Source organism: Phytophthora sojae, assembly GCF_000149755.1.
Source record: "Phytophthora sojae unplaced genomic scaffold PHYSOscaffold_11, whole genome shotgun sequence".
NCBI classification, from domain to species: domain Eukaryota; phylum Oomycota; class Peronosporomycetes; order Peronosporales; family Peronosporaceae; genus Phytophthora; species Phytophthora sojae.
Genome location: NW_009258125.1, coordinates 2,082,168 through 2,096,266, shown reverse-complemented (window position 1 = coordinate 2,096,266; position 14,099 = coordinate 2,082,168). Strand labels below are relative to the sequence as shown.

At 55.0% G+C, this 14,099-nt stretch overlaps 5 protein-coding genes across 5 annotated transcripts; 4 read left to right on the top strand and 1 right to left on the bottom strand.

Annotated features, from left to right (window-relative positions):
* Positions 1-101: 101 nt before the first annotated feature.
* On the top strand, positions 102-2,370 carry PHYSODRAFT_527564 (hypothetical protein; the record flags this gene model as incomplete). Its single annotated transcript, XM_009538411.1, has 3 exons — positions 102-255; positions 357-415; positions 508-2,370. 3 exons carry the CDS (start codon positions 102-104, stop codon positions 2,368-2,370), a joined length of 2,076 nt encoding a protein of 691 aa, XP_009536706.1.
* Positions 2,371-2,560: 190 nt separating this feature from the next.
* PHYSODRAFT_440725 (hypothetical protein) lies at positions 2,561-3,946 on the top strand (the record flags this gene model as incomplete). The annotated part of the gene is made up of 1 exon (XM_009538410.1): positions 2,561-3,946. A coding segment is annotated over one exon (1,386 nt), but the record flags the coding sequence as incomplete, so codon positions are not given.
* Positions 3,947-4,401: 455 nt separating this feature from the next.
* PHYSODRAFT_565213 (hypothetical protein) lies at positions 4,402-6,780 on the bottom strand (the record flags this gene model as incomplete). Its single annotated transcript, XM_009538409.1, has 2 exons — positions 5,719-6,780; positions 4,402-5,223 (listed from the first exon to the last, which is right to left on the bottom strand). The coding sequence occupies exons 1-2, from the start codon at positions 6,667-6,669 to the stop codon at positions 4,402-4,404; spliced, it is 1,773 nt and encodes a 590-aa protein (XP_009536704.1). The 5' UTR covers positions 6,670-6,780.
* A 1,407-nt stretch (positions 6,781-8,187) lies between these two features.
* Positions 8,188-8,920, top strand: PHYSODRAFT_306401 (hypothetical protein; the record flags this gene model as incomplete). Its single annotated transcript, XM_009538408.1, has 2 exons — positions 8,188-8,299; positions 8,337-8,920. 2 exons carry the CDS (start codon positions 8,188-8,190, stop codon positions 8,918-8,920), a joined length of 696 nt encoding a protein of 231 aa, XP_009536703.1.
* Positions 8,921-10,999: 2,079 nt separating this feature from the next.
* Positions 11,000-12,258, top strand: PHYSODRAFT_319150 (hypothetical protein; the record flags this gene model as incomplete). Its single annotated transcript, XM_009538407.1, has 2 exons — positions 11,000-11,322; positions 11,346-12,258. The coding sequence occupies 2 exons, from the start codon at positions 11,000-11,002 to the stop codon at positions 12,256-12,258; spliced, it is 1,236 nt and encodes a 411-aa protein (XP_009536702.1).
* Between the last annotated feature and the right edge of the window lie 1,841 nt (positions 12,259-14,099).

Sequence of the window (14,099 nt, the reverse complement as noted above, 5' to 3'; positions counted from 1 at the left end):
ACAAAATTTAGTCAGACTAAATTCCGCACCTGGTTTTCACTATTGTGCTCAAAACTTGGGCATCCACAATCGCCGTTTAACCCATTTTCCAGCCACTCGTGATGCTGGCCCACCGACGACCGCACGTTGCGCCCCACTTGCGCCGCGCCGCGCTGCGAGCGCTCAGCAGCGCCGTCGCCCCCTCTCACTTCGATGTGGTCGTTGTCGGTGGTGGCCACGCGGGCTGCGAGGCCGCAGCCGCCGCTTCCAGAACTGGTACGCGGCACAAACGCCACTAAACCCTACTGTCCATGGTTGTCAAAGCTGTTGGAGCGTCTACTAACGGTGCCTTGTACATTATCGTTGCTGCAATTCAGGCGCCACGACTGCGCTGGTGACGCAGAAATTGTCGACAGTTGGCGAGATGTCATGCAACGTACGTGAATTCCAGTCAAAGTCAAGAGATTTTGCAACATGCCAATGCTAGTTGCAATGTACTCACCTGTTTTACGTGTGCAATTACTGCAGCCATCCATTGGTGGTGTCGGCAAAGGCACCTTGGTTCGTGAAGTGGACGCTATGGGAGGTTTGATGGGCCAGGTGGCCGACTCTGCTGGCATCCAGTTCCGAATGCTCAACTCGGCGAAGGGACCGGCGGTGCGAGGCCCACGAGCGCAGATGGACAGAGATCTGTATCAGCAGGGCATGCAGAAGGCGCTGCGGGAGCTGCCCAACTTGTGGCTCGTCGAGGAGGGAGTGGACGACCTCATGCTGGAGAAAGTGAGCAACAGCGACGATGACGTGGAGGAGCGCGTTAAGGGCGTGGTGACGTCTTCCGGCCGTGAAATTCAGGCACCGCACGTGGTTATTACGACAGGCACTTTCCTCCGCGGAATGATTTACCAAGGGCCCGACATCCGTATCCCCGCGGGACGACACATGCGCGACTCCGACGGACTCGAGCCTCCGGCCGTTGGGCTGGCTCAAACGCTGGAGCGCTGCAAGTTCCCGCTTGGTCGACTGAAAACCGGAACTCCGCCGCGACTTGATGCGCGGACGATTGATTACACAGGACTGGAGATTCAGCCGAGTGACGACCCACCCAAGCCATTTTCGTTCCTGAACGAGCACAAGGCAGTGCCGCTCGCAGACAAGCAGGTGGATTGCCACGCCACGTACACGAACGAGGAGAGTCACCGCATCGTGCGTGACAACTTGCACATGCTGCCGTCGTACGATGGCGGCAGGGACGGCGAAGGCGTCGGTCCGCGCTACTGTCCGTCGATTGACGCCAAGGTTGTTCGCTTCGCTGACCGCTCCAGGCATCAACTTTGGCTTGAGCCCGAGGGCTTGAACACGCACCTTGTATACCCGAACGGTATCAGTACTGCGCTGCCCGAAAACCTGCAGCTTGAGTTGCTGCGCACCATTAAGGGACTTGAGAAGGTGGAGATCGTGCGTGCTGGATACTCCGTCGAGTATGACTACGTGGACCCTCGATCGCTTCACCCGACGCTCGAGACGAAGAAGCTGCCGGGACTGTATTTGGCAGGTCAGATTAACGGTACGACGGGATACGAAGAAGCTGCTGCACAAGGTGTTGTGGCCGGCATGAACGCTGGTCTGAGCGCGATGGGCCGAGAGCCGCTCGTGCTCGACCGCGCCGACGCGTTCACGGGCGTGCTCATCGACGATCTGATATCGTTGGGCACTACGGAGCCCTACCGAATGTTCACGTCCCGCTCCGAGTTCCGTCTGCTGCTCCGTGCAGATAACGCCGATCTGCGACTCACCCGCAAGGCGTTCGAGCACGGCGCGGGTATCCCTAGCGAGCGGATCGAGAAGCTAGAGCGCAAGGAGAAGGCCCTGGAGTACGCTCGCAAGGCTCTGGACGAGTTTGTGCGCGACCCGCACGAGTGGAACCGCTACGGGATCAAGGTGGGTCTGGACGGCGTGAAGCGCAGCGCGGCGCAGATCCTGGCGTTCTCGACGGTGTCACCCCAGGACATCGAGCGTATCTGGCGTGAGGTCGGCTACGAGCACGCGGATGCGCTGCCCGACGAGATCAAGGAGCTCATGAAGACCGAGTGCCTGTACGCGACCCAACTGCGCGCGCAGCACCAGGAGATCCGCGTCTTCCGCGACAAGCAGCACGTGCAGATCCCCGAGTGGGTGGACTACTCGGAGCTGCCCATGATCTCGAACGAGGAGCGCGAGAAGCTGCAGCGCGCGCAGCCGGCCACGATCCACGCAGCCAGTCGCATCGCCGGTATCCGCTCGGCCACACTGCTGCTGCTCTACCAGTACGCAATGCGCCAGCCTCACGATGGACTCACCAAGAAGCAACGTCGACGCAGAGCCATCGCCCAGCGCTCCGCCGAAGTCAAGTAAAGCAGCAGGCATCCATGATGACGTAAAATATAGACCCCAGCCTGCACCTGCACCTGCATGTAGCCATCTAGCGCACAAAAAGTGTATCCATGCTCTACAGATCTTTCTAGCGAAAAGATACGCGACCTTTGGTGCGCGTTGGCCAGTCAGTCATGCGTGGCATTCCGTATCAAGACGCTCGAGGCTCACCATGGGCGCCGCCACGTCGACGGAGCTGGTGGACTGCGTGGTGGACGGCGACATCCAGCAGCTCAAGACGCTGCTGCACGACCACGAGGCGGACGCCCAGAGCAAGGACGCGGCGTGGGAACTGCAGCTCGAGGAGGCGGTGCACACGGTCGTGGCCTCGGAGCTCGAGTCCGGCCAGCAGCTGCAGCAGCTGCAGATCACGCTAGAGCTGCTGCTGCACGCGCGTCCAGAGGCCTGGAGCTCCACAGCCTCCAGCCAAGTCTACAGCACGGAGGAGGGGGAGGAGGACACCATCACCACCGCCACGAGCAACTCGGCAGGCTGGTCGGCCTGCCATCGAGCTTGTGCAACGGGCAACTTGGCCTTTGTGTCCTTTGCACTGCAGCACTATCGGGCGCAGTTTGAACTGCAGACTCGTGACACCTTTGGGCTGTTTCCAGTTGACTTGGTGCCGCCGGAGCTGCTGATGAGCGCAGCGGAGATCCAGGACTATCTCCGACGAGAGCGGGACACGACGAAGCCGTCGACCGCTCGCGCGCGTCGCTGCTTCGCTCTTCAGCACCTGCGCGAGCGCAAGGCGGTGCTGCAAGACCAACAAGTTCGCAGTCTGCTCGGCGACTCCAAGCTGGAAATTCCAAGCAGGACAACTAACCAGGATGGAGAAGAAGTTCCTCGCGCTGGAGAATTCTTTGTGGCGTTCGAACCGAGACGCGAGCGGTTGTCGCTTGATTTGGAGTGCAACATGGGGCACGTGCACGAACGTGAAGCCCCACTACATGTGAACTATCGCTTGCCACTTACGGAGATGTTCGTCAACGGCTACTTCCAACTGATCTGGCGTGAAATTGGCGATGCCCGGAGTGAGAAACCGCACTACGACGCACAAGTTACGGGATTAAGAGACGAATGCGCTCGGTTCCTGCACAAGGAAGCCCCTCCTCAGCCGCAGCAGACTCAGAATGAAGAGGCCTGTCAGCACCGACCTCTTGACGGCCCTAGCACAAGCTCCGTGGTGGTGGGCTGCTTCCCCGTTGATGTGGCGCACTTACCCGCTGACAGCGTCTGCCACGTACTGTTCATTGCGTGCGACCGGCACATGCTACACCGCACAATTGCGTTGAGCACCGAAGGACTAGCCATCCAGACCGCTGACATTGAAGACGACAGTGATGATTACTACTCGGATTCTACCAGCGACGAAGACCAACACGAAGAAAATGCTGTCGAGGAGAAGCCGGAGGTGGAGATCAAGCAGACGGGTTATACGTTTTTCGTTGGAGGCGAGGAGTTCTCGCATCCGAATTCTGTTTTTGCCGGTCAGAGCTTCCCTGACGTGGAATCCTTTGAGGCCTTCTTACGGGAGTTAAGGGTGAAGAAGCAGCGTCGTCTACAAGAAAGGCAAGAGCAACAAGAGAGGAAGGCGCTACAAGAACAGGAAATGAACAAGCAGGAGAGTGTCGACCAGGAACAGCAGCAGCAACAACAGCAAGAAGCGGGCCAAGAAGCAGAGGAAGTAGCAAGCAAAAGTGACGAATCTGGGCTGCAAGTGCAAAGAACTCGACAGCAAGATGAAGTTCAACCTGCTGAGAAACCTGCTGACGCCTTGGAGGACCACCAGAGCAACCAGGAGGCTACGGAGTAGCTCGAAGCAGTCTGTTGAGCCTATTCTCCTTCCTATCTACTTCATGTCGTCTGGAATCGTTGCGCTCTTTTTATTTTTTTCATAAATATTGGCTACGACGCCGTCATTTCTTCCTTCTACGTCACTCGCGACTCGCACGTTCAATCCCTGCGGTCATTTTGCTGAATTCTTGGGCTCTACCATCCACTCGCGCGTTGCTTTCAGAACGTGAGCGGAATCATATCGTTGGAGCTCCCTACTTGGTCCAGAGTCTTCGCTTGTCGGTTGTCGTCGAAAACTACTAAGTCCATTTTACTCGACACCGCCGGGGTCTTGGCTGGCGGGTTCAACTGGATCAAGTCGCTGCGGGCGCTTCCAGACGAGTATGACGACCTCTGTGAGTGCGATGGGGAGAAACCCCCGGAGCTTTGAGCTACCCCCGGCACGTGGTAGACCTTCTTGTTGGCGAGTTCTACCGGACTTTGGTCGTAGTCGTGCTTGTATTGCGGCTGGTGGCGTCGACCATCGAGCGGAGGCTGACCATTGATGCGTGTGTTTCCTCGGGTATTCGCCTCGCGAAGTAAACGCTCAGTGGCTTGCACCTCCTGGGGGGTCATGTTGGCGTAGTTGAACTGGCTGTGGTTGCTGCCTTCGTTTGTGGCAGCAGTGGTGGCGTAACTCGAGCGAAGGTCTGCGTACGGCGGCACACTGCTGTGCTTGTAGGTGAAGTCGTTGTGCTCATCGTCGTCCATGGCAGTCGTTGCGCTCGGGGCCACCGAGCCTCCAGGAGATAGGGTCAGTCCATTTAGCGAGAGAATATCGGGGTCTCGAGCCAAGAAGGCGCTCAACGAGGCGTCCGATGGCGTGAAGCTGCTGGGCGTGGGGTTTGAGCTCACAGAAGTCGACGAGGGCGGCGGCTTGCCCATGAACTCTGCTGAGCTGGTGGAAGCGTACAGTGCCAGCTGAGCGCGCTCGTCGCGCGACAGACCCGAGTACGAGCTGCTGCTGATGGTGGAGAAGCTCATCTTCTGCTGCTGGTAGTACTGATAGTCTCCAGCATGTATCGGCAGGACTTGGTCGCGTTCAAAGCTGCTGTCCAGACCTGGGTAAGGTGGCGGTGGCCCGTGGACACTGCTGTAACCCGAAGTTTGGTTGTCCTCATGGTCGGCGGTTCGGTTCTTGAGACGAGCGCTGACGAGCTGCGAGAGACTGCCGCTACTACTGCTACTGTAGATACTGGAGTTCTGCTGGCTTCGCGCGTGGCCCAGCATCGTCAAGTTCATCTGCAGCTCGGACACGCACGTGTTGCACCCGCGAGTCTCCATGAACTCCTCCGTGTTGTCCTTAGAGGCGTTGTTGTTGTTGTTGTTGTTGTTGTTATTGTTGTTGTTGTTGCTGCTCCGCTCGCTGCCGTCGCTGGCCATGCGTATATCGAGCTGGCGGTGGCCAATGTTGATGTTGTCTGGGCCGCCCTCGCTGTGCTCGTAGTTGACATCGAACGCCGACATGTTCACGAACCCCGAGCACGAGCCACAGACCGCCTCGCCACAGAAGCGGCAGCGGTGGCGTCTGCGGTACGTGCGGAACGTCTTCAGGCACAAGTAGCAGCGATCGCTCTCCGTCCACGTCATTTTGCTCAGGTGTTGCATGGTGACAGCGGGCTTTGCTGCCTCTGCCAAGTGACTGACCCCCAGCGCGAGCGTTTGCAGCCATTTCCGGTACTTCTTGGCCACTTCATGCCCGGCAGCGACCGCCACACGCATGCGCGGGCTCTGCGAGACCTCCTTCAGCACCAACTTGGCCGGCATTAGAGACAGCAGCAAGCTCACTCGAACCGTGGGGCCGTTGGCGTCCTCTTCGACCAGCTCTTCCACGATGACACCAGAGTTCCGGAAGTGCAGGCGGTCGGTCTTAGAGGACTTTGGCAGCTCTGGGATGTCCCTGAAGTTCATACTGGAGAACGTGTACACTCCGATAAGTCTCGACCCCGTCACGGGTTGCGGCCGGTGCGGGTCTCGTGACGCTCGCCGGCCCACGCGCGTGAGCTTGTCACTGATGTAGGCTCGTTCGAAGACGTCCTGGTAGCAGATCATGGTGAAGTCTCGGGGGCCGTCGAGACCCTCTAACTTCGTGAAGGCCCTCAACGTGATCCAGTTGGCGCTGTAGCCGTCATCCTCACTGAACAATTGCCAGCCCCCGTTGCACCCTTTACTGTCCGGACTGGGCGCGTACGGGGGCGGCGTCGTGCAGCTCAGGGAGTCCACGACGGCGCCGCTCTCGAACTGTTTGTGGAAAATCTTCTTCATGACCGTGCGGAAGTCCTCGGACGTGCTGGTCCGCAGCACGTCCAGCATGGTGTTGACGTCTGCGCGCACGGTCGTCGCGGCTCGGACGAGGTAGAACTCGGACGGGTGGCCGCCGCCGCCCTTGCCGAAAGTCCGCACCGTGCTCACGTTGCTCGAGAGGGACTCGCCCGTCATCTCGTACATTTGCGTGCCGTTCTTGTCGCTCAGCAGCTTCCAGTCGTGCGTGGTGACCGTGGCCAGCAGCGCCAGGTCGGTCGCGTTCTCCCGCACGCGCTCGAGGATCCGGGCCGACGGAGTCGCAGCCCGCCTCTCCAGGTGATGGTCCGAGTTCTGGGTCTACTCTGCCGGACCAAAGTCTCCGCTAACGGGTCGTCGTAAACTTGCGGTGGAGTCCTCGAGTTGGCGAATGGAAGGAGAAGGTGGTCGGTCACGCGGTAGGTGGACTGCAGACGCTATCGCCAGAGACCCGCATCAGTCTCATCCCCCCATGGTCTCTGGAGAATCCCCACCAGAAACTATCCGATACATTTGGGAGTACTGTGGGGATTACTCTGAATTCCCGAGTCCGAATTATCCGGCTTGCAGCCTTCGGCCAACGTAGCCAGCCATTAGCTTCAGCGGCTCGTCTCTTACTTTGCATTTTGCCTTGCAATCCGCAAACACAAATCATTGTACTGACCCTCTTTCAGTGGAGGTTCTCACTTCAAATGAATAGGCTCCAAGTGATGCCCCGTAGACGGCGGTAGGCTGTGGGGTTCAGTGAACAAGAACTCGATGAGTATAAATCGCCACCGTACGTCATGGTGAAGGGCCAACGCCGCAGCCAAGCCAAAGCTGCCCTCAAAAACTTGAAATTCACCCAAACTTTGGATTCGTCCAGCAAGTCTGAAAGTGATGACTCAACTGCCCTCGAGTGGATGGCCTTGCTTCACCGTTCACTTAGACGTCTGCAAGCATCAAGCTACAGCTAACGTTGAATCTGTTTTCCCACCGATAATGTTCGCAAATGCACGGGCTCTCAATGCAGATGTCACGTGTACTGTAATGCCGGGTTCTTCACAAGGAAGAGTACAGCGAAATACCATACTCGTTGTAGTTCTTTGCAGTGCTGCAGCCTGCAGCGGTGAAAAGATCGCTAATAGTGTTCCGTGGTGAAGTCTCCTGTTGTCGAAATGTTGCAAATCACATCCAGTGCACGAGGGCCTCGAGTCACGACCGGATATTTAACACTACTGACCTTGATTTCGTCGTACTTTATCAGTAGTGACCTTGATTTCAAGACGACTGCTGATTGGTCAAACGCCACTGCTGTCTTGTCGAGAGTTCTGCGCTCAGAGACCAGTTGCTTTCCTTCGCGCTATCGCCTTCCACGTCTAGCTGCCGCCTCGCTGCCGTCTAGCTGGTGACTGCTGCGTTGCGCAGGTGTAGTGTCTTTGTAGCCTAGTCACTTCATGACAGTGTTCTAATGCTTTTTACATCTCTCTCATTTGTATTGTTCTGGATGTGTCTTAGCAATGCGCTGCCATGAAGCGTTTTGGGCTTTTGTGGCTGTACACGGTTCGCCACATGCGAAGGAACTCGAGAATACACGCCATGATGACTTGAAGAAGACGAACCTGTGGCTAATACAGGCAAAGCAAGGGCAGAAGCTTCGGAAGCGGTGGATGGCGCTCGCTCAAAATCGAGGAAAGGGAGGCCTTAATGGAAGCTACCCCTGATCCAACCTTCCCTGCTGGAACGGATGGAATTATCGATGAGCGCTTCACGAATATTGGCACATCGACTGAACAAGTGATCGAGCCCACAGTCTTGGGTGTGTCTGAACCTGCGATCGATAACTTCATAGGAAGAAACGATGAGCATGAGTTCGAGAAGCTGTGGCTGGGTTATCAAACTGCAAAACGACAGTAGCTTGGCAAAAATAACCCAGGCACGCCGTACGGGCGACATCGAAGTGGTTGAAACCCTGGTCCTACAATTGGTTGACGCTGAATTGTTGCCATCATTAGGAGGTGAGCAGTGCGATGTGGCGGCGCGGGTGTTTAAGGATTGTGCATCTGGGATTAAATCCACGAGAAGTATGGCTTTGCTCCACACTCGCGAGGAAGAGGAGGAGATTGCCCAACAAACAACTTATGATCTCGAGCTAGCTAGGGAGAGATACGAACTAGCCAAGCACCAGGCGTCGATGACCACGCAATTTAAGGAGCTGTTGACTGACGCAGTCGATTATTGGGGAGATGGTATTTTTCGTAGTTGGGACTGGATTGGAAGTGTCGATGGGATGCGGATCTCTACTCGTGCGTGCGTCGACGATCGAGTAACTGAAGAAGTCGCTATTGACAGCAACATGCAGCCTGATCCACGTACTCAAAGCAGGAAGCGGCGTAGCAAGCGTAAAAAGCAACGATCTGCCACACGAGAATTGCATTAAATGGGTGCGTACGGCTGACAGCCAATACAAGCGGATAGATGAGGAAGAGTATTGAGGGTACAAGATGGTTAAAAGCAATTTGATTTTTTAATTTGTTATCGTGTTGTGTAGGTCGCCAAATGCTACTGTTGTGTCAATTTGTCATAAAAAAGAAGTGTTCAGTTGGCCCCATCTTCTTGGCCGACGTAGAGCAAAACCTATCCGACAGCAACGCACGCGAAGTCAATTAGCAGTAACCGCAACGCACGCGAAGTCAATTAGCAGTTCACTCGAAGTCGAAGAGGGGATAGCTGTGGTTTAGTTTTGGTCATACGATGTTGTATAAATTCGTGTATTCTTGAAACTAACGAACTTCGTATATTTAGAAACCTATTTATAATACTAAGGTCCTGCGGCCTATGAATATCTAGCTTACTATTATAGTGCTTAAACACAATAATTTCATATGAACATGTTGTTTATGCTAATGGCAAAATGCAATTCATTTTTATTTGCAAACTTATAGTTTTGCGATTAAGACGTTCAATAGTGTAATCCCTACTCATTCATCTCCCACACTTCAACGTGTATTAATCCAATCACGTAGTGTAACTTATTAAGGTGGTATCGTATTATGCACGCCTATCTATTATACTGGGATAGGAAGCGACGAAGTGCTGATAGACCAGCCCAAACAGGATTAATTCGGGCGATGTCCCCCCTCCAATCGACACCGGTGATGAACCGGTAACGTCTTTAGGTCAATTTACAGTAAGTGATGTCTATTGACCGAGTGTTTTAGACTTCTCACGAATGATGGAGGCTGGTCCAGTTCATTTGCAAATTCGTCGAGTTAGATTCGTCATTGATTTTGCTCTGAAATCGGTTGTACGTCGTGACCATAGTGGCGATACATTGTCGGGCAGATTCTGCGGCTGCGAAGCAGGCGCAGGAGATGCCCGTGGAGCGTGCGGATTGAGTTTATCAATGGCGATCAAAGGTGAGTTAACCAATCCTATCCCAGCCTTCGCGAAGCCCTAGTTTATAGGGTGTTGGGAATGTTAGTGGGGCTTTCGCTTTGGCAAACGTGTACGACGCCAGTATAGACGAAAACACACACTGTTCTATGGGCGGCGCTAGCATAATATGGTAAGCCGCCGAGATACAACATGGTAGGCCGCCGAGGCACAACATGGTAGGCCGCGAGGTACAACATGGTAGGCAGCGCTGGCACAACATGGTAGGCAGCTCTAGCACAACATGGTAGGCAGTCCTATAGGCGGCTCTAGCGTGACATGGTAGTCCGCCCAACGTTTAACATGGCAGGTATCATTTCGAATAAACGAATTTGTACAGGGCTTAAGTTGTTTTTTTTTCTTATTTTCTTATACGACGAAATCAAGGTCAGTAGTAATAAATATCCGTCACGACCTCGTCACGAGTCGATGACGAGTTCGAAGGCCAAAATTCACGGCTCGGGCTTAGAGTCAGCCACGTCTCGACCCGAGACTCTGGAGCCCATCGACACTATGGATAGGTCATCGCAAGGAAGAGAAAAAATCAAAACTCGTTTCTTGTGAATTGAGACTGTGGCCCCGCCAAGATCGGCTTTCTGAAGCTTCTTATTCGGTTCGGCGCCTGACCTGCGAATGCATCAGCGAGCAGCAGGGCCAGACTTTGCTGGGAGTGTCATTGCAACCTCGAGGTGGTTCTATTTGCAAGCAACAGCCAAGAGAGCCCACGGTGGACTTGGCGGTCCAGTCGCCTACCGGAGGAATGGTTTCTGACGAGGTGGCTACGACTTCTCCTTGCCGAGATGAGTTTGCCCGGACGCCTCCGACGCCGTTCTTCTCTCGGTTAAGCGAGCGCTGGAGGCGAGGTATTGACGGCTGTGTCCTTGCTGGCGACTCGCAACATAACACTTCAGCTTTGTCACTTCAACTGTTCGCGACATCGTGTCGTCCTGCATCATCGTTCTTTCCTCATTGGCGACTGAAGTTGCCCATCACGCGCAACTTCGACGTGCGGGGTATCAGATCGCTTGTCGATTGCTACAACATTGCGTTCTTCCAGCAGCCCCCAAGCCCGCCAGTCGCCGCCATGAGCCGCACGGCGCAGTGCAAGATCTCGGGCCACGCGCCGGCCGCGCGCATCTTGCGCCGGGTGCGGGAGGACGCCACGGACATGGCGCTGCTGGTCACGTCGACGCCCGCGGACAGCTGGAGGTTCGTGGAGGAGAGCAACAACTGCCGCCTCTACGAGCTCACGGGCGACGCGCTGCCGAGCTGTATCAGCACTGTGGAGACGTTCGGCGCTGGCGGGGGCGGCCACCCGTCTGAGTTCTACATGGTGCGCGCGATCACGACGCTGGACGCCGACGTGGACGAGCTGCTGAGCTTCTTCAAGACGTCGCATACCAGGGCGTGATGAAGAAGCTCTTCGGGAGGTTCCTGGACAACGGCGTCACGCTGGACAAACTCACGTGCACCACGCCACCGGCGTCGGCTCAGGACCACGACGGGGTCTGGAGCAGCTACTCGGTGGACGACGCGTACGCCGCCAACTGGCTCACGCTGCGTTCGCTGAACAAACTCGTCGGCGTGGACTCGTGCCACGACTTCACCATGATGTGTTACCAGGACGTCTTCGAGCGCCACCCGGACAAGTCCGTGGAGCGACTCGGACTGCGCAACGGTCGACGAGCAGTGCACGACGTGATGGCCTCACGCTCGCTCATAGGTGTACACACCTTCTCAAGTATGAACTTCTCCGACATCCCAGAGCTGCCCAAGTCCTCCAAGACGGAGCGACTGCATTTCCGTAACTCGGGTGTGGTGATCGAGACGACCAACGACCCCGACAGTGTTCGCGTGAGTTTGTTCCTATCACTCATGCCCAACAAGCAGATTCTAAAGACGGTGGCGGCTAGTCCGCGGATCCGAGCAACGCAGACACACGGCAGCTCATTGTTGAAGAAGTACGTCAAGTGGCTGCAAAGTCTGGCGGCTTGTCTGGGCAATCTGACGGAAGCGGAGAAGCCTGGCGTGACGATTGAAAGACTCACGAAGATGGAGTGGGTGGAGAGCGATCACTGTTTTCTCTGCCTGAAGACGTTCAGAACGCTAACGATGCGGCGCTGCCATCACTGTCGGTTCTGCGGCGAGGCCGTGTGCAGTTCGTGCTCTGGTTTCATCGACATGTCGGCTTTTGACGTTTCTTACATTGAACGAGATGGAGTCGACGGTGGAAGTCGTCACAGTCGAGAGGAGGCTGCAGAAACTCGAGGCTGCGCCACTTGTATCGCCGAGCTTCAAATGAACCTGTCTCCGACGATCCACAAACATGAAATCTTCGGATGAGGGTGGGCTCATAAGAAGTAATGGTAATTGTTGACGAAGAGGTAGCTCTACCATGATGCATTGCTGCGAGATTAAATTGGTAAATGAAGTGCTAAGTAGTGTGGGAAATAATGGTTGTACATGTAAATCCTATCAGCGTAGTGCTGTCATCTTGATCAGTTTTTTTTACCACAGCGCCTCGTTTGGTCAGGAGCTCAACTATTCATCATCATTGTACATACGGGCACCATGCCCGACGAGTTGTTGGGCCACGTTGATGTTTGCCAAGAGTAGAGAAGACCGTCCTGTGATTGACGCTTGCTTCATTTGCGAGGAGTACGGCAACCACGTTGCCATGGTCCTCAGCTGCAGCAGTCATGAGGGGTGTAGAACCTTCGATTGTTACGACGTCAACAGCTGCACCATGCGCGACCAGAAGACTCGCCACGTTGGCGTGGTCACAATACGCAGCTACACTCCGAGCAATTTCGCCGTTGTCACCAGGCTCATCGAGGGAAGCACCACTTTCTACAAGCATTTCAATCAATCACTGGAATGCGCTCCGGAAGCATGCAGCTTGCAGAGCTGTAGATCCACCTAAACCATGACAATCAATGCTCGCACCTTTTTCAAGTAAGCTTTGAACCACATTTGCGTGTCTATTCGCAGCAGCATAAGCCAGAGCAGTCCAGCCTTTGGTGTCAACCTTGTCAAGACTAGCGCCATTTTCAAGTAGCAGCAGCACTGTTGCTCGATGGTCATGTTGAGCTGCGATCATGAGCTGTATCCTCGTTTCGGCTCTTTTGATCAATTGAGTTGGCTCGTGCAGTGGATGGAGTGAAGGCAGCCGTTAAATCGGAAGTGGCCCTAGTTGATTCTGCTGGGACTTACTCATAAATGATCTGGACAAACTCGGTGAATCCACTGAATTGTGCCAGCTTTTGCTAGAGGGCTCCAGCCTTCGTGGATACCCAAGTCGAGGGATGTTCCACTTTCCAACAAAACCTCCACAACTGCAGCATTTCCGTTTCGAGTTGCACTTAACAGCGGGCTTTCACCATCGTTATTCGCCAGATCAATCGCCCTACTGACGCCTTAACGACAGCAAGATGGCCGTTTGAACATGCCGTTTGCAGAGCAGTGAACCCAGTTCGTAATTGGTAGTCTATGATCGCCCCACTTTCCAGGAGCGCAGATACCACGTCGGCGTGGCCACCTTTTGAAGCAATCATGAGTGGGGAACAACCGATGTAATTCGTCAAGTCTGTCGTCCCGCCAGCGCCCACAAGAAACTGAACCACTGCAACGTGGCCCTTGGTCGCTGCGACCAGAGCGCGGTATCGCCAAATAAATCTCTGAAGTTGACTTCTTCCCCACGGTTGACGAGACGTTGGATTTCGTCCATTTGTCCATGAATACACGCACGCTGCAAACCGCTTGTCCAGCGTCCCACTTATCACTGCAGCTCAGCTGGGCTACCATGATATTGTACAATTTCTAGTGACCAGAGGTGCCAATATGAATGCAAGGCTGCCCAGTGGAGGTACTGCTTTGATTACAGCGGTGTGGTTGAAAAGACTGGAGGTTGTCCGCATTATCTTGGACAATGGTGCAGACATCAACTTGTGCGGAGACTTCCAGTGCTGGCCACCGTTGATAGCAGTGTGCAGCCTTTATCATCGACCGAATTAAGCGAAGCTCCGTGATTAGCCAGCATCAAAATGCCTTACTCACACGCGAGGTTCAATGGCGTCGCGTTATTCGGGAGCGGCAGATCAACCATAGCTCCATTTTCAAGCAAATTCATCAAGATATCTGGGTACTCCATCTGAGCAGCGAGGACTTCAATGTGCCTCACACAT